The following is a 27,804-nucleotide window of genomic DNA, read 5'->3' as shown; positions in this document are numbered from 1 at the left end:
AGAGCCTTAGGATGGAGCCTTAGGATGGAGTCCTTTTTGAAAGCAAGGCCCTGTGTGACTGCATAAACCACTTGCCTGAGAAGCGTGCCTTGGGGATGGAGAATGCAAAGAAGGATAGAGAAACTTCTCAAATAGTATGGGGACAGGCTTCCCTGGTGGCACAGTGTTTGAGGGTCCGCCTGCTGATGCAGGGGACACGGGTTCGTGCCCTGGTCCGGGAAGATCCCACATGCTGCGGAGCGGCTGGGCCCCTGAGCCATGGCCGCTGAGCCTACGCGTCTAGAGCCTGTGCTCCGCGGCGGGAGAGGCCACAACAGTGAGAGGCCCGCGTACCGCAAAAAAAAAAAAAAAAAAAAAAGATTTAGGCACTCAAGATTTTGAAGTATGAAAGGGATATTAAATTTGTACTTTAAAAAGATCACTCTGATGTCGAATCAGGTAACAATACTAGTAGGTCAACTAAAAAATTTATATAACCTAAGCAAGTGATTTTGGGGCACTGGATTTAGGGACAATAACAGATGCAAGTCATAGCCATAGTATCTTGAGTACTAAATATGTGCTAGACAGTTTACAAACATTATTTCTAATACTCAAATAACCCTCTGAGGTACATATTATCCCCATTTTGTACCTGAGGCTGCTGAAACCCTCAGAGTCTAGTTTCCCAAAGTCATACAGTAAGTGGAGCAGAGCCACCATTAAGCCCTGAGCTCATGCTCTCCCCATCAGGCATCACTTCTTCTAAGCTCAAGGAGGACACCCCAGAATATGGTGACAGATCTACACAAAACTTCAGGGAGAGGAAACAGTCAAAGATTCCCTTAACATTTTCCCTTCCCTATCCTACACCCTCCAAAGTTCTCCAGCTTGTCCATGTTTATTTCAGGTGTATTTCAAAAGATCCTATGCCATAAAGAGGACTGAGGTCTATAAGGGAAAACACTGCAGAAGATTCTTTCAAGGCCACGTGTGCATAGTGCCAAACACATAGCTGGTATCCTGTAAGTACTCCTTTCCTTTCCTTACTAATTCTCTAGTCATGGTCTCACTGTGTTCAAGTTTGATTTAGTTTGGTTTAGATTTTCCTGTTTTATCTCCTAAGCTGGTACCCCACCTAACTTTCCCCCTTGTGTCACTGATTGTAAACTTGCCCAAAGGGCCATGGGAAATGTGTGAATTTTCCATGCTGTGGAGACACTGCCCTCATTTGGTTCAGAAATAGTCCATGGGAAGGCATGGTTGGGAGAAATGAAAGCGATAAGCATGTAAATGAGTGAGGTGATTAGCACCCAGGCAGCACACAATAAATGTCAACAGCCTGTCAGCCACAAGAGAAGGATGTTTAAAGCGCTCTTCTATTACCTACCACAGAGCAGGTGAGAACCTTCCCACAGTGAACATCCCTGGGCTGCACACATGGAATCAGTCACAGCCTCCAGTCTGAAAATCACTATGCCTTTGTTGTTCAACAAAAATGTTCGTCGACTATGACAAAGACACCAGGCTTGATAGTTCCCATCCATTTAGCTAATAAGATCTCAGAATCTGATAATGTTGGGCTATATTATATTTCATCATATATGTAAAAATCAGGAGAATGAGGCCCATTGAGTTATTTCATCAGGTCTTGGGCCAGCTCTTCACAACCAATGACATTCAGTTTAAGTCAGAAATTATTTTAGAACAGAAAGTTCCAAATGATCATTCCATTTCCCATTGTACCAATCCTCGTAGTAGTCATTATTCCTTAAGAAATGAATATCGACTATCTTAGCCATTTTTCAGGATTAAAACATAGTTTGACTTTACACTCAAGTCCATAGAACAGCCATTTATCGGTGGGGGGGGAGGGGCACCCATATTTGCTGAGCGATGACCTCATAGGCACACGCCTAGAAGCCCCTTTACATACATGGCCTCATTTACTTTCACAGTGACTGCTATCACCTCCATTTTACAGATGAGGAAATTGAGACTCAGAAAAGTGAAGCCATTGGCCACCTATCACGGCACTAGCACAAGGTGGAGCCAGAATCTGATGTTAGTTCTCTTTAATTTCAAGTGACCTCCATGGGTTAGAGTTCAGACCTTGTGCAGGCATACACAATTTACTCCAAGTCACTTGATTAAGTGGAATAAAAGGCAAGCACATAAGTGCCAGTCTGTCCCGATCCAAAAATGTGGTCTTGCTATCCAACCCAGGTTCAATGTCATCTATTTTCTTTTGTGACTTCTTATTTTCCTGCAGAACTCATCACTATGCTGCAAGTAATATAAACGTAATAAATGTTCGCTTCCTGGGGTTTGAGTAAAGTTCAAGTCATAGAACATAAATATCATTTGCATAACAGGTCATCAAGGTACAGCAGCTTTTGTAGTAAACTGGGAAGTCATTGCTTCCCCAGTGATAATCCAGGCAAACTGAGAAATACCGTGAATTAGCTTGAGTTAAACAGTTGCTACAGTTGTGCCCTGTATACTCTGCTTAGCAACAACCGTCAGGTCTTCCAATGATGAAAGAGCCCTGGGAGCTGAGTCCTGACACAATGGAATGTGTGGGGCACTGGGTGTGCAGGGTGCTGGAAGGGGGGAGATTAAAGGAGGACTGGCAAGCGTGGGCTGGAAGGAGAGAGCAGCACTGAAAGACGTGTGTGTGTGTCCTGTGCAGGGAGGAGGGCTGGGCTGCACAAGGATCTGAAGGACGAAGCCGAGCCTAAGGACACCTGGTTGACCTTTTGAAAGGAGGACGGGAGGTTGTGGGAAATAATCGGACCCTTAAGCCACTCATCTAGGTGCATACCCTCTACTCCCTTCTCCTAACTCATTGTTCACCAAACCTGTGGAATCTCTCTCGAGATCATTTCCTTACATACTGGATCCCAAAGCTCAGGGGATCATAATTATGCCTGCTGATCTGTCAGGGCCCTGAAGGGAGTCAGTAGCCATCCTTCCCACTCTGCCCATCCTCCTCCTGCCTCTCAGCTCTCAGGTGCTTCCCTGAGACACAGACACGGTTGACAGCAACAGGGCTCTGGCAGCGTTCGAGAGGTGACCACAGGCTGCGTGGGTGAGCCTCCACCTTAGGGAGGTACTCTCCTCAAACGAGACAAATGACCTCCCCTCCCACCACGGTGCGAGCTCCATGAAGAAGACAGTAAACATTACCTGTAATCCCATCACCTAAAGAGACAACCACCATTAGCATTTTAGTTATTTTCTTCCAGGCTTTTACTATACACCTAGAATTTTTCTCTTACAAAATTGGAATATCTGTATATGTGTGTGTGTGTGTGTGTGTGTGTGTGTGTGTGTGTGTGTATTGTATGCAGATATAGGTAGTTTCATGCCTGTCTTTCACTTAAGTTATATAATCAGTGTTTTTCATGTCAATAAATATTCTTAGGGGCTTCCCTGGTGGTGCAGTGGCTGAGGGTCCGCCTGCCGATGCAGGGGACACGGGTTCGTGCCCCAGTCCGGGAAGATCCCACATGCCACGGAGCAGCTGAGCCCCTGAGCCATGGCCGCTGAGCCTGCGCATCCGGAGCCTGTGCTCCGCGGCGGGAGAGGCCACAACAGTGAGAGGCCCGCGTACCGCAAAAAATATATATATATATAAATAAATATTCTTAGGAAACAAGACTTTTCTTAACAACTGGCTGTCATGTTATAAATACAACATAACAGTTAAACATTTGCCTATTGTTAGACATTTGAGTTGTTTCAGGTTTTTATTATCAAAATATACTGTAATAAACATCTTGTATATAAATTTATCTGTATATTTGTTTATTTTCATAAAATAATAACAGCTAATGTTCACTGATTTCTTACTATGTGCCTGACCCTGAGCTAAATGCTTTATGCATATAGCTTTATGCATATTCATTTAATTTTCACAAAAGTCTATAAGGTAGGTTCTACAGTTATCCCCATTTTACAGGGGATGGGTGATGTAGAGAGGTTAAGGAAACTGTCCAAGCTCACACTAGAAGAAAACAGGGGAGTCAGGGTTCAAATGCAGACAGTTTTACCTGGAGCCTGAACTCAAAGTCAGCTGTAACTTCTTAGAAAATTAAATTACACAGAATCAAAGACTAAGAAGATTTTATTTACTAGTTTGTATGTTTGTCATAAAGTAATTCCTGCAAGTAGTATATGAGTGATATTAAATGAAAAATAGAAGACTTCTATACCCTCCTCCCCTACTCCCCAGACTTACTCCCTATAAGTGGTAGTTAAACCTTCCTTGTTTTTATTTCTCTTTATTTTCAATGTTTTAAAACTGAATGATGATATGTCTAAAGGTGAATCTTTATTCCATCCATCTAGCTGAATACTCAGTGGAATGCTTTCAATCTGAAGACGTGTGCCCTTTAAGTCTGGGAATTTTTTTCTAGTTTTTTTTTTATTACTTTTTTTTTCTCTGTTCCCTTTTTCAAAACTTCTTCTGGAGGAACGTCAGATTTTTTTTCTCACATCTCATCTAGCTGTTCTAAGTTCTGGGAAATTTTCTGGACATTATCTATCAGCCTTTCTATTTCATTCTTTCCACTTCAGGAATTTCATATTTTAACTTTTAAAAACTCTTTCCTTGTCATTTATTGGGTTCCTCAAGAAGAAGAAGCAGATTCTGATATGGAGATCAATACCTGTTGATGGAAAGAGAAGGGAAGGGAAAGGAAGGAGGCAGGATAGGTCAGAGAGAGAAGTTAAACTGTGATGCCTTCACAACAAGACCTTACTCAGCAAAGGCATGAGGCACTATACATCCCACCGACAAGTCACTGACTTTGCGCTATCCCAGGGAGAGGGTGCTGTCGTTATGGATAGTGGGGCTAGCTGAGGTCCCATGAGCAGGAAAAGCAAACTCATACCCAGAATATGAGTTTATTCCAGGAAAGATGAATACCAGAGAGGTCACTGCTAGAAAGAAAAAATTAAATGTTTTATTTCTGTGCCGTTTTAAAAAATATTTGCTTTAACCTATTTGTAATCCATAGAAGTGTCAGTTAATTCTGTACTACTTTGCCAGTCAGGCTTACTTTGTAATAACTTATGTTTCCTATCTCAAGTCTTCAACATTAAGGATATAGTTAGGTAGCCCTAGGAGCTATGTCATTTTTCCCAAAATAACATCCTGACCCTAAAGCATACAATCTGATAATAAGGAATTACTATCAATGAGACATTGTAAACAGACATAATATTTCTGAATCTGAAAAGTATTTGACCTATCAAAGGAGCACTGGAGCAAAGGTCCACTGTCAGAGTCATACTTCCCATCATGACATTGCCGGGTTTCTCTTACAAGCCTGAGTAATGATCCTTCATTTGTCAGTCAGCAGTCAGCCTATCCTGCCTACGGGCAGGTCCTTCACTCTTTCTATTGGCCAGAGAGAGTGATGGAAGGCAGCAGCTGCTGCCTTGCTCAGTGCTAGGCTCCACCTCTACCCTACAGAGATCACTGACTGAAATGCATCAGAGACCACTCAGCTGTTCATTAAGGAGCCCACAAAGAGGGCCGGCATGCTGAGCACTTACATGTGAACTGAATCTAGGAGGTCCAGTTCATAGAAAAAAAGTGTCCAGCACCATCACCTTTTCCCTTTACAAACACAGGGCACGAACTAGGGACTAGTGCTGCAGGCATATCAGGGATTTGTGTGCAAACTGCCAATTAACAGGCCAACCTTAGTTCCTGAGAGAACACTAGGCAAAAGGAAAAGGGTTTGAACAGGCATTCTGGAGCCTAATGCTGGGTCAGCACTAATCGGTGGAGAGTGTTTCACAGAGTGGGGCTTGCAGCACTGTCAGGTGTGTCTCTGGAACGCCACTGTCACTAAATCCGGAAATAAAGTAAGGTGATAAGGAGGGACAAGAAAGAGGCAACATCCAATGGGTGCTAGGACCTCTCAGGGACCCTGGATGAATTTTATTTGGTTGTTTTTCTGAGAGTGCACATTTGGGGGGTATACTTAGTCTCAGGTTCTGAGGTGGTGCTCTCTGGATACTAGCATTCTATGTAAGAACTCCGATATTCCTGGATCTGGGACCCATATTGACCCTGCGACTCTTCCATTGAACAGCTGACCGGCCTCTACTGTGTATCAATAATCTCCAGAGGCTAAGCGATTGGGCTGGGCTGACAGCAGCATCTGCTGCTCGTCCATCATCTCTTCCGGCCAATAGAAGCAGGGCATGGTCCCCAATGGCCTGGGAAGGCCTTCACTCTCCCTCTCCAGTGGCTGTGCCAGATGAAGAAGTCATTACTACTCAGGGCTGGAAAAGAAACCAAGGATGTCTGGAGGGAATAAAAGAATGAGAGAACAGGATACAGGCAGCCAGTTGGTCACCAGGGCACATTACAGCCTCTGGGTACTCTTTCCAGATGCCTTGCATTTTTCAGTGTGCAGCCCCTTTCCCCATCCCTTCACTGGGGGGAGTTCAAGGTTTCAACATCCCTGCATAATTCAGCCTTTAAGAGAGGGATAGGAATGTCTTGAGAAAGAGAAAGTAATGTGGCAACCCAAAAAGAGATTCAAAGTTTTCTCATTGTTTTGTGATTAACTCAGGAAGCTCCACAAGGAGCTTTGGGTTCCCAGGAGCCATGAATGTCACTTAGGGAAAGTGAGAAAGAAATGATGAGACAAGCAATCTTTCAGTGCTCCTTCAAATGCTCTCAGTTTGACCCAATTCTCTCTGTACTCAGGATGTGTATGTCTTTCATGGTTGTCCTTCATCACTATTTTCATGTTCTATTTCTCAAAAGCCTTATAGTTGTTAATAGTGATAATAACACTAATAATATCTTCCTCTTGAACCATGCACAACATTTACAAAGATTGTTCACATTCATGACTTCATCTGAAGCCCTAGGAAAGAAAGACATGTGGTATCGTGCCCGTTTTAGAGACAAAAGCCAGAAAGGTCAAAAAAGGTGTGAGCAGCCCCAGGTAGAAGACCTGATAAGAGTCAAGGTGGAACTTGACCTCAGATGTTACCTTTCTAAGTCCAGGTTTCTTTCCACACTCATGGCTCACATGACATCAGCACTGTCCACAACTCAAGTAACACCAGTCAGCTATGATCCAGAAGTAGGGGGCAATGGAGTACGTTTCTGCCATGATGTCATTGCCCTGAAGGAAGTTACATCCACGCCACCAGTGTATATGCGTGTGTATGTGTAATAAAATTGTAATCTTTCCACTCACCAGATCAATGACTGCTGAAATGGAGTCGTTGAAGGAATCTCAGTTTTTTTACGAACTCCTTTATTCCCTCTCATTTGGGATTTAGTGTCGTTTTCTCAAATCCTTGGGAACTGAAAAAGGGACAAAGTAATTGACAAAGTCAGTCAGTTGATTTATGCTGAGATCTGAAAGGTAGAGTTCTATTCGTGTGTGCATATGTGTGTGGGTGTTTTAAAAAGCAGTGTGATTCACTTTTTTAGCCTATAGAAAACAATTCTTAACATTTAAGAGGAGGATTCATGCAGGAAAACATTTAGATATGGAAGTGCAGACACTGTGCAGAAAGTTAGCTGTCCTTAAACTATCGTCAACTTCCAATAAATGACATGTTTCATTTTTCCCTTCCTCGGGATCAATGTTTTTAAATGTCCCTTTCTTTGTCCGTTTCCTCTTTTCATAAAAATGAGCATATGACAATAAAATATTTTTCCTTATCCTCTCAAAAAATACATAAGAAAGGATTCTACCACTAGCTTAAACCAAATAAAATAAAACAGCATGACCAACAAGTATCTCATGATGTTGAGGACAATCTTTTTGCTGATTTGACTTTCCACACCAATTAAGAGATTTGGATTAGGCAATGAAGCTTGGAGAGTCTTTCACAGTAACACTTAGGAAACTTTAATTCATAAACCCTAGAGTGCATGACACCCAACAAAAAACATCTACAAAGCACATCAGTTAAGAAAGAAGAATAACAATCCTTGATCTTTTTTAGATAACTGTCTAAAAGATTAGGGATATGGGATAAGACCATTATGAATATATAAAAATGGAAATACCACTAAGATCCTAATTATTCTCTCTACTAAAAGAACAATGAAAGCTTCCATTTTTCCCAAACTTGATCCCAAGACAGACTTGTCTTCTACCCTCAAATCCATTTTCCTCTCAAGTTTTAGGAACTGAAACAAAAAAAGAGCAAAGAGTAGGAAAAAAAGTAGGAAAAAGTTAAAACCCATAGCCCTCAAGCAGTAGTCACCTCCTGCCAGCACAAATAAACTATAAAGGGTATTGAATCAATTACATCATTTACTCTCTTATTAACGTATTTCTTAAAGTATAACGTATATCTTAAAGTCTTCATAATCGGTTCTTGAATAAGCTTAAGTGGGAGTTCTAGAAAAATGTATGATCAATATCGTCCAGATTGTCCACACTAAAAAAAGAAAAAGAATTCTAGCATTCAATGTGCCTTTAATACAAATCACAGTGGGACTGTAATATTTAAAAAGTAATTCACAATGCCAACTCCTATAATATATAGAGCAGTGATTCTCAAACTTTATCATGCATCAAAATCACCTAGAGAATTTATGAAAACAGATTGCTGGTCTTGCCCCCAAGAGCGTCTGATTCCGTAGGTCTGGGGTGGGGTCTGAGAATCTGCATTTGCAATATATTTCCAGGTGATGCTGATGCTGCTTGTCTGGGAACCACTCTTTGAGAATCACTGCTATAGAGGAATTAATTTAATAGGAAATAACAAAGGGCCTTTGGCTTTGGGCTGAGTAAATTCATTGATGAAATAAAGAAAGAAATTTCAGAATGGAAACTACATTCATTCAACAACTATATAAGTGCTCACTATAGGTCAGTAACTGTTCTAGATACTGGAGATACAGTGGATTAAAATGGATTAAAGACCTAAATGTAAGGCCAGAAACTATTAAACTCTTAGAGGAAAACATAGGCAGAACACTCCATGACATAAATCACAGCAAGATCCTTTTCGATCCACGTCCTAGAGGAATGGAAATAAAAACAAAACGAAACAAATGGAACCTAATGAAACTTAAAAACTTTTGCACAGCAAAGGAAACCATAAACAAGACGAAAAGACAACCCTCAGAATGGGAGAAAATATTTGCAAATGAAGCAACTGACAAAGGATTAATCTCCAAAATTTACAAGCAGCTCCTGTAGCTCAATATCAGAAAAACAAACAACCCAGTCCAAAAATGGGCAGAAGACCTAAATAGACATTTCTCCAAAGAAGATATACAGGTTGCCAACAAACACATGAAAATTCTTTATGTGATGTTGAAATTCTTCTCAACATCATTAATCATTAGAGAAATGCAAATCAAAACTACAAAGAGATATCATCTCACACCAGTCAGAATGGCCATCATCAAAAAATCTACAAACAAGAAATGCTGGAGTGGGTGTGGAGAAAAGGGAACCCTCTTGCACTGTTGGTGGGAATGTAAATTGATACAGCCACTACGGAGAACAGTATGGAGGTTCCTTAAAAAACCTAAAATAGAACTACCATAGGACCCAGCAATCCCACTACTGGGCATATACCCTGAGAAAACTATAATTCAAAAAGATACATGTACCACAATGTTCATTGCAGCTCTATTTACAATAGCCAGGACATGGAAGCAACCTAAGTGTCCATCGACAGATGAATGGATAAAGAAGATGTGGCACATGTATACAATGGAATATTACTCAGCCATAAAAAGAAATGAAATTGAGTTACTTGTAGTGAGGTGGATGGACCTAGAGTCTTTCATAACTGAGTGAAGTCAGAAAGAGAAAAACAAATACCATATGCTAACACATATATATGGAACCTAAAAAAAAAAAAAAGGTCATGAAGAACCTAGGGGCAAGATGGGAATAAAGACGCAGAGCTACTAGAGAATGGACTTGAGGATATGGGGAGGGGGAAGCGTAAGCTGGGACAAAGTGAGAGAGTGGCATGGACATATATACACTACCAAATGTAAAATAGATAGCTAGTGGGAAGCAGCCGCATAGCACAGAGAGATCAGCTCGGTGCTTTGTGACCACTGAACGGGGTGAGATAAAGAGGGTGGGAGGGAGGGAGATGCAAGTGGGAAGAGATATGGGGTTATATGTATATGTATAACTGATTCACTTTGTTATAAGGCAGAAACTAACACACCATTGTAAAGCAATTATACTCTAATAAAGATGTTAAAAAAAAAAGAAATTAATTCACACTTATACGGTCAATTAATCTCCAACAAGGGAAGCAAGAATATACAATGGAGAAAAGACAGTCTCTTCAATCAATGGTGCAGGGGAAACTGGATGGCTGCATGCAAACGAATCAAGCAGAGCTACTTTCTCATCCATACACAACTCAAAATGGACTAAAGACTTAACGTAAGACCTGAAACCATAAAAGTCCTAGAAGAAAACATAGGCAGTATGCACTTTGACATCAGTCTTAACAATATTTTTTTGGATATGTCACCTCAGGCAAGGGAAACAAAAGCACAGATAAACAAATGGGACTACATCAAACTAAGATGCCTTTGCACAGCAAAGGAAACTTCCAACAAAATGAAACGGCAGCCTATCAAATGGGAGGAGATATTTGCAAACTATATACCTGATACCTGATAAGGAGTTAATATACAAAATATGCAAAGAACTCATACGACTTAACATCAAAAAAACAAACAACCTGATTAAAAAATAGCCAGATGACCTGAACATTTTTCTTAACAAGACATACAAATGGCCAAAAGACACATGAAAAGATGCTCAGTATCACTAATTATTAGTGATCGCACATCTGTTAGAATGGCTATTATCAAAAAACAACAAACACCAAGTTTTGGAAAGGATGTGGAGAAAAGGGAACCCTCATACACTGTTGGTGGGATTGAGAATTGGTGTGCCACTATGATAAATGGTACAAAGTTTCCTTAAAAAATTAAAAATAGGACTGACATATGATCGAGCAATTCCACTTCTGGGTATTTACCCGAAGAAAACAAAAACACTAATTCATTCATATATATATGTAAACACACACAATGGAACATCACTCAGTCACAAACAAAATAAATCTTGCATTTTGTGACAACATGGATGGAATCAAAAAGTATTATTCTAGGGTCTTCCCTGGTGGCTCAGTGGTTGAGAGTCCACCTGCCGATGCGGGGGACACGGGTTCGTGCCCCGGTCTGGGAAGATCCCACATGCCGCGGAGCAGCTGGGCCCGTGAGCCATGGCCGCGGAGCCTGCGCGTCCGGAGCCTGTGCTCCGCAACGGGAGAGGCCACAGCAGTGAGAGGCCCGCGTACCAAAAAAAAAAAAAAAAAAAAGTATTATTCTAAACGAAATAAGTGAAACAAACAGAGAAAGACAAATACTACATGATCTCATTTACATGTGGAATCTGAAAACCAAATCAAACATACAAAACATCCTGGCTAGGCAGAGAGGGAAAAACAGCCTCATGACCAAGAACTGGGCTAGATGGCTTTTGACTCAGTGCTTAGATGTACATTGTCTTTGTTATCACAAAGGAGCAGAAGCTCTGAAAAATACACTTAAGACCAGGTTGAGAACCAGGATGCGCCCAGGGCATTAGCCCTGCTCATAGCTTTGAGTTTCTTTTTTATTTTTGCCTTAGAATGTTTGTTTTGGGTTCCAGTTGTGTTTTCTGGTTACCTCTTTTTACATTTTCTTTATTATTTATATGTGTTTGAGCAAAAGGAGTGAATCTAATGGTTAATTCACTCTCATCTCTACAGAAAGCAGTTTTCACATATTCTTTAGGAAAAAATAAATAACAAAATTTCTATCTAAAGTAAGACTCCTAACATAGTGTGTGTTGTTGCCTGTCTTCTTCCAGAAATCTACTTAATCATTCACCTCTCCTGGGCAGGGGGATTTGTAGGTACTAATCACTAAGCAGGATATTATGGCTAATAATTCTAGTAATTTATTTCCTCCATTAAATATGCTATATATTACTGTACATTGAAATATACAGTAATTACATATTGTGATAAAAATGAAAAAGTTCTCGTTTCAAAGCCCCAACTTTACCAGATAAAAGAATGGTTATCTTCTGTTCCTAGTCTCATGAAAGTTCAGAAAGGCTGTACTTTTATTTCCCAAGGAGCAGACACTGTATGTACATACATGTACTCAGGCCCACAGAAAGCAAACATAATGGGCAGCTTTGCTTCTGATACTGCATAGCAGAGATCTCAGCCTCACTCACCGATGCTTGGAAGACAGAGCTCCCTTTTGTATTACATCTCCCTGGAATTCTAAAGGATCTCTGGCTAACTAATTCTGTCCAACATTTAAGAGTAGGCCCCTGCTTGATGAGATTTGGGGAACACAGGACATTTTCAAGTAAAGGTGATCATGTACAATTCTTCAAGAAGGATCTTTCGTTGGAAATAACACGCATAGCGGAAATCTTTAGAAACATTACGCTCTTTTCAAATCAAATGTGAGTTTATTGCAATTTCAGAGTTATGGAATCATAAACACCCTGAGACAGAGATAACCTAGTCCAGTTTCTTCTTTGTATACATGAGCAAACTGAGGGCTTAAGGAGTGACAACATTCCACACCACAGGTCAGTATACAGTGTCTTGATATCCAGTCCATCACTCCTTCCATGCTACTCATCAGCCCCTTCCATTCTTAAGAAAGTAACTAAGATAATGTCATCAGGTTGAGGGTGTATTACTTTTAGAGAAGAGACAGGGCAATGTCCCATGAAATGCAGCCACTGGGCTGAGATCCCAAAGTATGTGACCTCTACAGTCACAGGCAGCCAGGGCTTAAGTCGGCCACCTCCAGTGCTTCAAAGGTGGCAATCAGCAACACACCCTTCCACCTTTCCCCGCCCCTTTTAAGAGCTAGGGGTGCTCTCTGGTTCTTTAACTACTTGCTCACCTAACTATTTGACGAGTGCTCTGAAATGTCTTCCTTTTGACATCTACTATTGGAATTTTCTTTCTACTGAAATAATTCTCTGTAGTTTTCAGGTCTACTACCCAAGGTAAAAGAAAAAAAAAGGACCTTTGTTTCTGTTTAACTTGTTGGGAGGGTTGCTTTAATTTAGCACTTTATTTGAAATGCACAGACACGGCCTATTTTTCTAACAGCAATAGTTGTTTACTAATAGAGTTATCCTACTGCATCACTGAAAGGCTGTTTTACCACATCCATTACCAAAAATAATAAAGGGTAGTGCCCTGGAATTAGCTACTTCCTCATATACCCAGGAACAAAGCCATATACATTGATGCAGATTAGGGTTTCAAATTTATTTTTCCACTGAATTCCCACAGAGAAAAAGAACGCTAAGGGGTAAAAACACGTGTTCATTTTGAACCATTTCAGAATCACTGGCTTCTTAAACTATTTACAAACACCAACAGACACTACTAAGGTCATGGCCACATTCTGAGTACATGATTTGTTTGGAGAAAGAATTAGCTATGCTCAGGAGTATAAGCATTAATCTACTAATATGTAAAGAAGCTTCCTTGGTGAAAGCCCACTTTGAGACCTGAATTTTTCAGTTTGATTTCTTACATGGTCATATTCAGCTGGTTTTCATTCCAAATTAGCTGGACAACTGACAAATTTCCACTTTGATTCACTGTGCAGCAATATCTTGCATGAGGCATATAAAATGATATACTGTTCTTAAATTTTACATTTCAAATTTTTAAAACTTTTATTTTTTAATTACCCCTGTAATGTCACGGGTTGGATTACTTTACAAATTGATTGATTCATTCCTCTCTTAAAGAAAGATGAAAAACAATAGCAGCTGGTGAAGTTTAAATTTCATAGTCAACAACTGGACTTCTACCTTAAAATATGATGCACAGTATTTATAGCATAAAGTTAAGATCAAAAATAAAAGGTGTAGTCTGCTTTGGGGTCTGCTAAGCTAAGTGTCTTGATGCACCATCAAACTTCTTTCTACATGTTATACTTAAGGCATAGTTAAACCTAATTTACTTATGTCACCATGAAATAGACTTCAAAATCAGTCATTATAACCAAATACATTAAAGACAAACAATGCCAGTCTAGGAGTCAGTGCTAAAAATTCTTCCACACGTGCCAAAAGAAACTTCCTACGAGTGAGTTTCTAAGAAGCTGTTTCTTGAAGCATGTGACAGGACATCACACCCACATGGATATCTTCACCTTCTGTCTGTTATTACTGTGGTCTCCTTTTAATCCCTTTAGCATCCTGCTGAAATGAAGTTTATAAACAGAAGTTTGGGAATGGATCAACACCAATACTGTCAAATATCTAAGTCAACAGTTTAAATCCTTCAGTCTACTACTACCTTCTGAATCTGCAAAATCCTCTATGACCCTGCATCTTACAAAAGGAGTTTCACACATATGTTAGTTTCTAGCATATGTTTGTTTCTAGGCTGTCATCTCCAGACTGTATGTCTTTAAAGAAAAAAAATCCACTATGGTCAGAAATCTAAGGCAAGTAGAGTGACTTTTCCAGCCAAGTAAAGATGAAAAACAACTTCTTCCCATTAAGAAATAATTTATACATGTTCTCTGAATTAATTCTTTGTGTCCAAGTAAATAATCAGAGGATGTAAATTTTCTTCTAACATTTCCACTCTTGTAAAAATCTAACAAGCCAAAATATTTTCCACACATCTATTCCAAATCTCCCTTTTTGTCATTTGTTATCGTTTTTAAGGTTTGGCTTTTGTGAATTGTATTTGTATAATAATATTTTTATACTAAGTATCTCATAGAGACTCATTAAAAAGAACTCATTTCTGAAAGATGAATCTGGTATTAAATATATTTCTCAATCCTAGAACTGGACATTACTGTCAACATGAATTCAAGAGAAAACTAAATTCAGGAAGTTGTCTTATACCTAACATGAAAATAGTCATTAAAATATAAAGGAAAAAAAGTTTAACATTCTTATAGTAACTAAATATATGTTAATAATTACAAAGTAGTCTCATCTATTCATCAGGATAAACCATGGACGATTTTTACTTGAAAACACTGTTAAAAACTACTCTAATTTGCATGAAAATAATTGAACCCTCTTTCTCTTGGTTTTTCACGAAGTAAACTGGAATTCCTCCACTTAGCATTTCAGTGAGATTTCGGAGAACAGGAATTTCTCCTTTTTTCTTTATTTCTTTAAAATAAAATCACCATTCAGACCCTCCATTAATCACTAGAGTATCATTACTAACACTGAAAAAGCTGGCTTCTGCAGACATGTTTTCAACTAATACTATTAATAGGCTGAATCCACAAAATCTTGTCAGCTACTTTCCAAATTCCAAACACATCTCTGCTCTGTAAAACAGGCAATGATGGGTTTAGGGGTTTAAAAAAAAAAAGTCTGCGAGATTACCATCATGTTCATCCTCTGGCTGGCAAAACAAGGCAGCATAAAATGCCAAGACTCAATGATTCAAATAAACCATGGCTGAGGGAGGGGCTGGACTGGCTCAGGTCAGCAATCCAAATTAGTTCCACTCCTTACATCCTTCCTATAAAGCAGCTTCTTTGCAGTTTTCAGAATAAGATGACACAGGTGGACAGAAAAAATTCAGAAGGTAATGAAGTCAGCTTATTAAAAAACGAGATGCAGTTCTTCTGAAAAGAAAATAATTTCATTGTGATGCTACCTTGAAACATGTATCACTCAAAAGTAATTTGGCTTCATTCATGAACTTTGAGAGTAAAGGCACTTTTTATTTTCACAGTTATAGATACTGTTAGAACTGGACACTAGAACTAGGGTACTGAAAGGGAATTTTGGTGTAATTGATTTTCATATGGCACCCCCTCCCCCACCTTGGCAGCTCGGTAAATTGCCATGAAGCTATCATAAAGTGGAATTCCTTTCTAAAAGAAGTTTTATATTCGCTCGGCCCAATTAGGAAGTTAAAAGGCAATTAGATTAGATGCAATTCACAATAGCTGATTCTTCTGGGGATGTTAGTACATTTTTCCTCGGGACCCAAGTTCTGGGACATTTAACTGTTTGCTTTGCAATCTCTTCTCCTAAAATAACTGTGAAAGAGGAAGAGAGAAAGAGGGAAGAGGAGAGAGACTTTCCTCCCAGTTTTCTCCTTCAACCTGTACCCCATCCCAAGGTTCTAAATCAAAACTTGACTCCTTTGACTCTACTAATGTCCTGGCAGTTTGAATGGCTGGGAGAGTAGAGGGGTTAAATTTAGTTGTTTTTACTTTCTGCCTCAACTTAGAAACAAGAGGCAACCTCATCAGATTGATAAATACCACCCACGTGTAAATGACAGCTTTTCAGATATACAGAAAAGACTGAACATGCTTCAATCTTTGGATGTATTTTAAAACTGCGGACTGTTTGTTTTCCTCTCTGTACTTTGGATTTGGGGGGGAGGAGACTGCTTTCCTGCCTAAATTCAGGATTGATGCTCACTGGCCCAATTGCCTGTGTTCCTTTAAGCTCCTGTGCAGTCAGTACCCTTAGTTAGGTTCAATGATGTTTTTAAAAACTGTTTCAAATAAGAGAGGATTGAGAAATGCGAACAGAAAGAAGCCTTAGGCAACTGGCATCGTACTCTCTTCATTTTCTTCGTTCAAAATGTGGGAAATCGCTGCTCCTGTAATCCTTTTCAAAAATAACAATTTGTTGGACCTTGTTGGTTCAGAAAGGTTGTCGTTATTTTCTCCTGCATTTGTAGGAAAAGTAAAGTTCAGGGCCAAAGTAAAATTAAAATGTCAGCGTGACTGGGTACAAAGGATAGGCGATGTCTACTGCGAGGTGAGCGAGGACAGGTTTCGAGCTGCCGAGCGCATTGGCTAGACATGCGATTCGGCGCTTGCCTCCCACCGCTTTTCCCGCGCAGTACTGCCAGCCTCTGGCCACGCTGCAGAGCCTGGGCTGCTCGGGAGGAAGCGCGCTCAGGCGACGGATGCTCAGGCCTGGAGATGCCCTACCCCAAGGAAGCCAGCGTAGAAACTCTATGTCCAAGGATGGACAGAGGGACCTGCGCGAAAAGCGGGAGTGTGACCGACCCACGGAGGCCGCGCCTATTGGCGGCGATCTGTCCCGGGCGCTGCGGTGTCCTTACACTTGACCCGGGGCTTGCGGGCCGGGCCCACCCAGGACCTGGCTTGGTGCGAGACGAAGTGGTCCCCAGCAGCAAGGGTGGCTCTTCCCATGACCGTTCGCTTCTTTGTCCCCTGAGGAGATACGGGTAAAGCGATTGTTGCCCTCCTCCAAAACTCCTGGGGAGGGAGGGTTGGAGTAGTGGTGGGAGGGATGTTCTGCTTCACCTGTGCGCCTGGATCATGGTAGGCTCCAGAAGCCACCCAGCTCAGCCACAAGGCAGCCTGGCCCCTAAAAAGAGACTTGCGTAAAACTGTACCACAGGGGTGTCTTTTTTTTTTTTAATTTGCTTTAAAATAGATTGCACTGTAGTTAATTTAAAAAACACTTCAGCCACTCACGACTTCTCACCATTTATAAACCGAACTGGAGACATGGAGCCACTACCCACTTATAAATTGAACAAAACCAAAATTCAACCCTGAAACCATTTGGCTTAAAATATTCACGTTTTAAAGACAAATATATCTTTTTTAAAAATTTAATTTAATTCATTCATTTTTGGCTGCGTTGGGTCTTCGTTGCTGCACGTGGGCTTTTCTCTAGTTGTGGTAAGCGGGGGCTATTCTTCGTTGCAGTGCGCTGGCTCCGAGCGTGGGCTCTAGACGCGTGGGCTCTAGAGCGCAGGCTCAGTAGTTGTGGTGCACCGGCTTAGCTGCCCTGCTGCTGTGGGATCTTCCTCGACCAGGGCTTGAACCCCTGTCCCCTGCATTGGCAGGCAGATTCTTAACCACTGTGTCACCAGGGAAGTCCCTAAGACAAATATATCTTTTAAGGGTGCATCTGTTCGCAGTTTTATAGCCTGTGAATCGATGTCGGACTTTTTGTTGTATTTATACTCTATTTATAAACTCTAGTTATTCACTAGAGTTCATTTCTATCAGTGATCCACGCTGCTTCTTTCTTGGGTCTGGGCTCTCAATGCTCCCAACTCTACCCTCCCTACCCCCAAGTATGCCCCACAGGTATTCTTGTAACGTTCTTTCCCCCACCTGTCCCGACGTACAGAAAGCCTTGTCTCAATTCGTTCCTAAACTTTAAGGACAGAGAATTACAGGGCTGGGGGAGGGGTGCCTGGGAAGGCGGAAAGCGTTGCAGGAAGCAGGTCCGAACCAGGAGAGGTCTCAGGGAAGGAAACAGAACGGCGATGCGAAATGCGTGTTTCACAACTGGAGTGTATTCTCTTTCACCTCTGAAATGAAACAAGCAAACAAAATCGCAGCTGCTGTATTACTCACTGAAGAGTCAGCAAAAGTCCTCTCTGACCTCCCTGCAGTGCTTAGGATAATTCCTCTTGCAGCCAATGAGTCCTCGTTCCAAAAAGTTACTGAAACTTTAAAGGATGACGGCCGAGGAGACTCGGGGCGGCCGGGGTCTGGGTAAAGCCGCCTGGACTCCTCGAAAGCAGCTGGTACCCGGACGAGCTGGAGGCGGGGAGCGAATAACGCGGACCTAGAGGGCTCGGATGGAGGGCGTCAAAGAGAAAGGGCGGGATCATAATCTAGAGGGGCAATAGGGATCCGCCCCAGTGAGCGGAATTAAAAGGTGTGGTAGCTGACGGCGTACGGATTGGCTCAGAGGGGGCGCAAAGGAGGTGCCGCAGGGCAGCGGTTACAGGCTTCAGCCGCTGCCGTTTCCCCGCAGAGGGAGCTCCTCCGCGCAGAGAGGAGTTCCCGGACTCTTACATCCTGTCTGCGAAGATCCGGATTTCCTGGGGTATTCCTAGGGATAGCGCCATTCCTCCCGCCGAGGAGCCGAGAGCAAAGAATCTTCCCCACCTCGCCACCCCGGACGCACACACTCAACTCTACAGTGTGAGGTCGGGACTTCCCACAAGACCTTTCCCCACTACTCAACAACTTTCTTTCTCTCTCCAAATGTAAAAGCCCCCATTTCTGCCCTCTCCTCTCCGTCCTCCCGCCCCCTTCTGCTTTAGCCTGGAAAACCCTTGCTCCTCACAGTGCGAAGTCTCAGGGCTCAAGTTCCGGGCTGCGCAGTTCACCACACCCTTCGGCCACAGGTTCGCCGCCGGGTAGCCCAGGGAAACGCACCGGCAAGCCCCTCGGTCCCTCGTCCCACGCACCCCATTGGCCTCCCGGCCCCGCCCCCAACCCCTCCTCCTCCGCGGCCCGGGAATGGCGTCAGCACGCCGGCCCCGCGTGGGGTTTAAATGCCCACTAGCTGGAGGCCGGGCGCTTCCATCTCGGAGCGCGGTGGCGACTGGAACTGCAGGGGTGGGAAGGGAGCGTGCGAGCGGGATCCCGAGCCGCGGAGCACGCTGCCCCTCGCTCCGCCGCGGATGACTTGGGAGCTCGGGTCCAAGTGCCGCCCATGCAGCATCCCTGCCCTCCGCCGCCCGAGAGTTGATGATAAAACACTTAACCGTCTCCGCTGCGGGAAGCCATGAGCTGTCTGGATGTTATGTACCAAGTCTATGGTCCTCCCCAGCCTTACTTCGCAGCCGCCTACACCCCTTACCACCAGGTACGTGTCTCTTCTCGGCCGGGCCTCGTAGACAGGTGGCGCGCCCTGGCTTCTCCGAGCACTGCCAGTACTCCGAGGTTCCCGGTGCCTCCGCGCGGGTACTGGGCATCCGAACAGCGGCGGGCGCCTCCCGGATGCGGGGATTGCCCGCGCTGCCACCCAGTAGGTTGGGCTAACCCCTTTAGCTTGCCCGTTTGCTCTCTCGGGAAGGCAGCTAAGTCCTGCTAGTGCGTGCCCTGGCTTCCCGGGAATAATTAGACGAGGATCGCGCGAGCTGCATCGATTTCTTAGGGTATGTCGGACTCCAGATTTCTTCCAAGCCCGGTGCTGGCGCGGGGAGATGCAAGCAAAGCTCACGCAGGGAAAACCAAACTTTGGTCCCAAAGGTGAGAGTGACAACAAAACAAAAGCAAAGGCCTGTCTCTGTCTTTATGTCTGAGAATCAAAGACTCGCGTTCTCATCTCTGCAAGCTTATTTTATCAAAGGCTTTTTTTTTTTTTCAGTTTCAATTCTCAAGCGATCAGGCCAATTAATTCCAGAACCAGCGAATTCGTTACAAAGAGAACTGCACGAAACTCACTGGCTTTATAATCTCTGCTTTGCAAAGTTTTGGGAAATATTATTGACCTGGCAGAGGCAAGCTTCATAGATAATACTTCGCCTTTCGCTAGCTGAGTCCGGCTGCCCTGCCATCAACAAACCCACTTTTGAGAAGAGCACTAGCCCCGGTTCTGCAAACTCTTCAAGTTTCGTTTAATTTTTACAATATTTCTATTCTCCGGGCTATATCTGGTCGAAGTTTTTCTTTTCATTCCTCAGCTGCTGTAGTCGAAACTGAGGACAGTAGTCCAGGAAATGAATAAGATCGCACTCCAGTGGGCAGAGGGGGGGATCCCCTAGGAGTCCGGACGAGGTTGGAAAGTGAGGGCCTGGACCTCCTGCTTCGGGAAAATTGAAATACACCCCAGTGTCCGAGTCCATGCTTTTGCCAATTTTGCTTGCAGAATATCTATTTGAAATTTTCCGGATGAATTAATGATGGAATGGGTAGACTTTGCCTTTTGTTTTTGTTTTTCTCCCTCCTCCTCTCCTTTTTAAAACTTTCCAACCAGAAGTTTGTTTAGTCTCAATGTTAATTTTAGTTATCACCAGAGTCTCTCACTGTAAGCCAAGTGGGAATGTGGTAGAAATGGTGATATTGCTAAATAACTCCAGTCTTTTGGCTTCGGTGTCCAAGATGAGCTCCTTCCCAGGCTGGGAGTATTACAAAGAGGAAAGGAGGGTTGGTTTTCTGTCCGTTTGGTCCTTTCTCCTCCCTGACCCTGGACCAATCTATTGCCCCAAGATCTCTGTTCATTTTTGTATGATCAGGGTCTCCCTTGAAGGGCATCCCTGCCTGCATACTGCTTTAACACTGCATTCAGTCCATTGCTCGTTTCTAAGAAAATGTTTTCAGCGGCCACACTTCGTTTTGTAAATCACTATCAGACAGTCATGATTTACCCAACCTTACAGACAAGATCATCCTCTGCTCCTTTTTATTACTTTTTCCCTCAATATACACAGATGGTGAGGTAGAAATTGTCATAGCCCACTGGTTTTTCCTTACTCAAAAGAAGATCTCTTTAAAAGCTGAGACTTTCTAATGGCCAGTTTATGAATGACCAAATATCAACTTGCATTTATTAAAATGATCCATGTCACGATGTTATTCATGTTTTTATCCTACAGCAGTTCTTCCTTTACATCCTTGTTGTGTAGAGTGGATTTTGTTATTTTCATGTTCTATCATGAGGATGCTTTAATCCTGCATCTTGCATGTCTGCCCTGAGTTCTCAGGCAGGGAAGAGTCAGGCCCTAACTGGACTTGGGTGCCTTTTACCCTTGGAGCCTGATTTTAAAACTATATCTGCCTTGAACCTGGCTCTGTGGTCAAACTGCTTAGGCGTCTTCCTGGACCTTCACCCTGACACCTTCAGAGAGTTCTCCCTGTGGCCTGGCAGCAATTCCAGGGAGACAGAGGCTCCAAGAAGGGCAGTCGGCCTCTCAGGAGCCCCACCTTTGTTGAGCTGCAGGTTGGGAGGCCTGTTGACTGCAGCCCACGTTACTGAGCACCGGGCATGGACACCCATGTCAGTTGCTCCTGGATACCTTTGGGATCCAGATGAGGGAGTGCAGTCTGAACACGATTTGCTCGCTCTTTTGAAATTGACTTCTCTATTCTTTCTCCTTTGAGCAGAAACTAGCCTGTTACTCCAAAATGCAGGAAGCACAGGAGTGCAACGCCAGCCCCAGCAACAGCAGTGGCAGTGGCAGCTCCTCCTTCTCCAGCCAAACTCCGGCTAGTATAAAAGAAGAAGAAGGCAGCCCGGAGAAAGAGCGCCCACCAGAGGCGGAGTACATCAACTCCCGCTGCGTCCTTTTCACCTATTTCCAGGGAGACATCAGCTCTGTGGTGGACGAACACTTCAGCCGGGCCCTGAGCCAGCCTAGCAGCTATTCCCCAAGCTGTACAAGCAGCAAAGCCCCACGGAGCTCCGGGCCCTGGCGGGGTAAGTATGGGGCCCCAACTGGCAAGGGAGGATAGAGAGCCCTCATAGCCTGGGGGCCACCTACAGGGGTTCAAAGAGATGCAGCTGAAAGAATGCTAGGTGTTAGAGAAGAGGTGAGGAGGGCCATCGGGAGAGGATAAGGAAATCGAAGGAGGAGTAGGCACAGGCCTAAGATCTCTCCTTGAAGAGGCAGAGCAGAGCAGTGACCTAGAAAAAAACCAAAGGCCTTGGAATTGGGAGGCCTACGTTTGTGTGTTGGCTCCACCACTTCCTAGCAATATGACCTTGGGCAAGTCTCTTAACCTCTTGGAGGTCACTCTATTTACTGGTCTCTAAAATTAGAATAATATTTGCCCACTTAACTATCCCTGGAGGTGGCTGTAAGGGTAACAGAAAATGTATGTAAATGTGCTGTGGAAATGTGAGGTTTCCAGCAGCCTCCCAAGGCAGGTGGGGGGGGGGGAAGGGGATCTTCACAAACAACAGCTTACAGGGCCCTTACCCCATTTCTGAAAATCTTTCCAGAGAAAAAAGTCCTAGAATGCAGTGCAAGCAAAACCTGCTGAAGAATGTCTCCTAAAACCTACTTATGCCTTTTGCCAGATTTTGATTACTTGGGAAATCTTGAAGCAGAGAATGTCTTTCAATAAGCGAGTAAAATAATAAAGAAATAAGAATTTAAGGGTAGCCAAAACATCTCTAAGGGATTTCCCCAAACACATCCCTTCTTTATTGGTTTACCCTCCTCACCAAGCACTGCTTTACCTAGCCTGGGACAATGATTTCTTGGATGAGTTAACGAACTCTCCCTTCTATTCTGAAATCTTGACCTCCCTTTATTACCAAAACAAGGGTGGAAGTAACTATTTGGTAACTTTGGTAACTTTCTCACTAATCTTTGCTTTTGATGTGTACCAAGCTGAGAAATGAGGACTTTGTTGTAACAAAGGAAAACAAATATTTCATTTTGGGGGAAATGACAACTGTCGCCCTTCCTTTTTTTTCTTAAGAGTGTGACAGTTTGTACAAACCTTGCCTAGACAAGATCCAAAAACATTAGTTTTAAATACAAAACATTCTTTTTATTCTCCAGTTGCCTAAATACTTTTAACAGGAAGACTGTTCACTACTTAGAATGCATTTTCAAAGCATTTTAAATTATCTACTATGAAATGCAGATGCCTTCTCCAGGGTTCTTTTAATTAAATGTCTTTCTTTCCTTTCCTCCCAACTAAAGGCAACAAATTTGAGCTAAATGCTGTTCTCTTAAAATGCTTCCAGACACTAGGGGTCAACAATGATACAAACAATAATAATAATTATTGTTGTTATTATTATTATTCCTGGCGTCCACATTTTGATGCAGAAAATTTTTTAATTAAAACTGAAAAGACCTGTCCCTTCGTGTCCCCCTCTGCAAATAATACAGCTGCCCTTTTAATAGGTAAAGTTTACTCTTTGCAAAAAAATTTTTTTGAAATAAAGTTTCTAGAAAGGAGGCTAATAATAGCAAGACTCCGAAATATGTCGATGGATTTCCAGTCCATCCGAGGCCTTGGAGGGGCACATTTTCTGGAGCAAGAGAGGCTGAAACGCGAGAGCGGGTAGTGAGATCGCTAGGCGGCCGACCAAGAGCGGGAAGAGGTACCTTTAGCTTCAGGAGAGGCTGCGGGCCGGGAAGGCGAGGCCGCTTCTGGTCCGAGGCCGTCCAGCCCGGAGTCCGAAAGAAGCTCCCTGCGCCCTGAAACTGGGGCTGGGGAAGGAAGTCTCTCCGCTCTTCCTCTCCCCGCCAGTCTCCGGGTTCCCGCAGCCTGGGACGCGCCTGCAACATCCGAGGAAGCGGCGCTCCTCCCCAAAGAGTTCCCCAGTGCGGCGCCCGGACCTCGCGTTCACGGGCCGCAGCCCCGCGAGAGAGGCGCCGCGCGTGCGCCCAGCACGGCGCCTTTCCCGCCCTTTGCCCGCCCCGGCCGTTCAGTTCTGCGGCGGCCGAGCGGCGTCGGCAGCCGTGCTTCCGGCGGTGATGCGTTCCTCTCTCCCTCTCCTCCCCTCCGCCTCGCCGGCCCAAAGACGGCTCCTTCCCGATGAGCCAGCGCAGCTTCCCCGCCTCCTTCTGGAACAGCGCTTACCAGACGCCGGTGCCCGCGCCGCTGGGCAGCCCGCTGGCCGCCGCTCACTCGGAGCTGCCCTTCGCCGCAGCCGACCCCTACTCGCCGGCCGCGCTGCACGGCCACCTGCACCAGGGCGCGGCAGAGCCCTGGCATCACGCGCATCCCCACCACGCGCATCCGCACCACCCTTACGCGCTGGGCGGCGCCCTCGGCGCCCAGGCCGCCGCCTACCCGCGGCCCGCAGCCGTGCACGAGGTCTACGCGCCGCACTTCGACCCGCGCTACGGGCCGCTGCTGATGCCGGCCGCCTCGGGGCGCCCGGCCCGCCTCGCTCCCGCGCCGGCCCCCGCGCCCGGCAGCCCGTCCTGCGAGCTCTCGGCCAAGGGCGAGCCGGCCGGCGCCACGTGGGCCGCGCCCGGGGGACCCTTCGCGAGCCCCACGGGGGACGTGGCCGGGGGTCTGGGCCTCAGCGTGGACTCAGGTAAGCGGGAGAGGGAACGTGGCATCCCCGGGCCCCTCCTGCCCTGTGCCCAAACCTGGGCTGAGGCCGGGACCCTACTTAGTTCTCCTTGGAGACCCCAGTGACCCTGAGGCCCGAAGGTCTGCCTGGCGGGGTTGTGTTTCATCAGACAGATGACCCTGTCTGTTATCGGTGTGGGCAGAATGAGAAAGTAGCTGGTTAATATTACAGAGGATTTTTAAAAAATAAAATTTGTTGGAAAGGTTCTAGCTCTGTGCTGTTCAGCACTGTAGCCACCGGCCACATGTGTCGGTTGAGCACGTGAAACGTGGCCAGGCCGAATTGGGATGTGCTGTAAGTGTATAATATACACTGGATTTCAGGACTTTGTCCCAAAAAGGATGTAAAATTCATCTCACTGATGTTTTACATTGATTGCATGTTGAAATATTTTCAACACATTGCATACTGAATATATTGGGTTAAATAAAATATATTACTAAGTCTCACCTGTTTGTTTTTTACTTTTTTTCAATGTGGCTGCCGGAAAATTTAGAATTATGCCCATGGCTCCCATTGTGTTTCTGTTGGACAGCGCTGATCTAGAGTGCCTGCTAAGAGGGTAGTTTAAATGGTGGCCCGGGGTGGGGGGGGGGCGGGGGGGGGTCTTGTCACCTCTTGTGGTAGTTACAAGTCATACAAATATGACTCATGACTCTGATATCAACTTAATTGTCAAATTAAATAGGTCTCCGGAAAACATAAAACTTAACAAGAATACGATTTTAGTGATAATATTAAGTCCCTGGCTTGAAGAGTTGAATTTGAAAGGTACAGGCAAATAAGGGTTTACTTTTTTGTTTGCTTTATTTTTAGGGCAAATGAAAAAAATAGTTATATAATAAATGCAATCGTTGGCTCGTAGTCTTGCCGGCTCTCCCTTCCCTCAGGTGCAAATTTGACACTTGTTTGCTTTGCTTTTACTTTCATTCATGCCCTTTAGATGAATTCTGTGACTTTCACAATGAAACAGTGCTGTTTGTCTTTCTCTTTCTTTAAATATCTTGTGCCTTCCCTCCCCCACCCCCTTCTCTCTCCCTCTCTCTTTCTCTTCTCCCTCTCTCTCTCCCTTTTATTTTCTCTCTGTTTTCAGATTTGCAGCCTCAGGACAAAAGCAAGGATCTGTACTGGTTTTAGACAACCCACCTTCTTCCCTGTAGGTCTCTGCATAGCGCAATTGGTGACACTCAGAGCTGAAATCAAGTGGGTTTGTAACAGCTTCTGATCTTGGTTTGCAGCTCGTCGTTATTCCCTCTGTGGTGCATCCCTTCTGAGCTGATCTGCTGACCCAGGGTTTCCCCTTCCCTTTCCCTTCTGACCAGCCATGGAGGCTGGCATCTGTGCCTCTCACTTCATGGATGAGGACATGGGGGAATGCAGAGACTTCAAACTTCTCCGTGTATTGGGAAAACCAGAACACACATCGACAGAATGTTCATCTAAAAATAATTCCTTCTGCCAAAGAGGAAATCCAAAGACTCTGAATGATGCTTAATGACTTTTGGGCAAATCACTGGAAATATCCATGGTGATCACTTAGGTGACATGATATCATAGTTTTCTTGGAAAGAGGGAAAGAAAAAGAGATGTTTTGGTGTGAATATTTTTTATGCTGATGTGAATTATTTCATTAAGTAGTGTGATCATAGCACTGCCGACGTCAATATCCTCAGACTGAAATGTATTTGTATTTGCATCAAAGACTGTGGTAGAGAAGTCAAAAGAAGCCAATTCCTTCTTCCTCACCTGTAGCCTCCAGCTCCTTTCCTGCCCGCTCCCTCCCTACAACACCCACTCCAGACACAAAGACACACTTTTTCCTTCGGACTGTGAACGTGGAAGCCTCAGCCTGAATGTGAGCGGCAAGTGGCTTATCTGGAGCCACCTGCCTGAGTCTTACTGAAATGCAGCTGTTGTAGGACAACTGTTTAAAACTCCAGAAATACATCGACCAAAGGGGGCACTTCCCAGTGTTTGGCACAGCAATTGCAGTTGCACTGGATATGTTTTATACGTGTGTGTGTGTGTATATATCATATTTTTTACAAAGAACATTTTATGATGAAAGAAGAAACTCTCTCTGCCTTCTCTCCCACAAATTCTGTCCCTCCCTCTATCCTCCTTTGGATGAAAACAAGTAAGCATCAAGAGGCCCCAGTTGTCTCCAAGAAGAAGAACTAGGAGTCACCAGAAGGGGAAGAGATGCCCATGGAGTCTCTGGTACCTCGAATATTCTTCTCAGTCTCTGTGGTCATGGTTTGGTCACTTTAGTGTTGGGACAGGGGAAGGGGTACACATGTGGGCAAAACTGAAGGGGATGAGGAAGAAGAAACGAACATTAAAGATGTTTGTTTACCACTAGGTCGCTGTGTTATTTCTTAAAAGGAAAACAAATACCTTAGTTTCTCTCTAATAGCATAAAATAATTTATAGTAGTATGATCTGATGTCAGGAAGTAAAATTACTTCGTATATACATTTTTGGTTTTCCAAAGTGATTGTCATGCTGTGAAACCTGTGAACCCCTTTCCACCTCATGTCAACCCTGGAGATGAGAAGTTGGGTATCCCCCCTCCTTTTTACAGATAAGAAAATGGTAGCCCACGGAAGGCCAGGTTATCTGATGGCCTTCATCAAGTAAAAGCAGAGATGTATAGAAAACACTACTTGTATACCATTGAGTCAGATACACACATTTTTCTCCAAAAGAGAATTATTGTTACTTCTTAAATTCTAGACTCTTCAGATAGTAGAGTCCTCAATTTAAAAATGTTTTGGAAATACTGGTTATTTTATATTTTAATCAGCTAGGCTAGGAAACCAAACCTACAGCTAGGCCAAAATAAAGAAATTATTAAATTAATGGTTTTATTTTCCCTTGATGCCAAAGTTATTCGTGTTCTTTCTCTGAAGAGAGAGATTTAGTGTTATGCCCAAACTGCCCTTGAAAGTTGTTAAAGCATAAA

The 27,804-nt window shown here is 43.8% G+C and overlaps 1 protein-coding gene and 1 long non-coding RNA gene across 6 annotated transcripts; one reads left to right on the top strand and one right to left on the bottom strand.

Annotated features, from left to right (window-relative positions):
- Nucleotides 1–17,641: 17,641 nt before the first annotated feature.
- On the bottom strand, nt 17,642–19,266 carry LOC125960699 (uncharacterized). Its single transcript, XR_007470642.1, has 2 exons — nt 19,134–19,266; nt 17,642–18,366 (listed from the first exon to the last, which is right to left on the bottom strand). It is a non-coding gene; the product is annotated as an uncharacterized LOC125960699 (long non-coding RNA).
- Nucleotides 19,244–27,200, top strand: VGLL2 (vestigial like family member 2). 5 transcript variants are annotated; one of them, XM_049695539.1, is made up of 5 exons: nt 19,244–19,658; nt 21,899–22,211; nt 24,279–24,800; nt 25,933–25,995; nt 26,078–27,200. In XM_049695539.1, exons 1-4 carry the CDS (start codon nt 19,578–19,580, stop codon nt 25,974–25,976), a joined length of 960 nt encoding a protein of 319 aa, XP_049551496.1. In that variant the 5' UTR covers nt 19,244–19,577; the 3' UTR covers nt 25,977–25,995; nt 26,078–27,200. The 5 variants fall into 5 exon arrangements, with proteins under 5 accessions (XP_049551496.1, XP_004264732.1, XP_049551495.1 ...); XM_004264684.3 differs by lacking the exon at nt 25,933–25,995; XM_049695538.1 differs by having other exon boundaries at nt 25,933–27,200.
- Nucleotides 27,201–27,804: the final 604 nt, after the last annotated feature.

Source organism: Orcinus orca, chromosome 12 (assembly GCF_937001465.1).
Source record: "Orcinus orca chromosome 12, mOrcOrc1.1, whole genome shotgun sequence".
Classification (NCBI taxonomy): Eukaryota; Metazoa; Chordata; class Mammalia; order Artiodactyla; family Delphinidae; genus Orcinus; species Orcinus orca.
The sequence above is the reverse complement of the archived record's forward strand: the minus strand, read 5'-3'. Positions and strand labels throughout refer to the sequence as shown.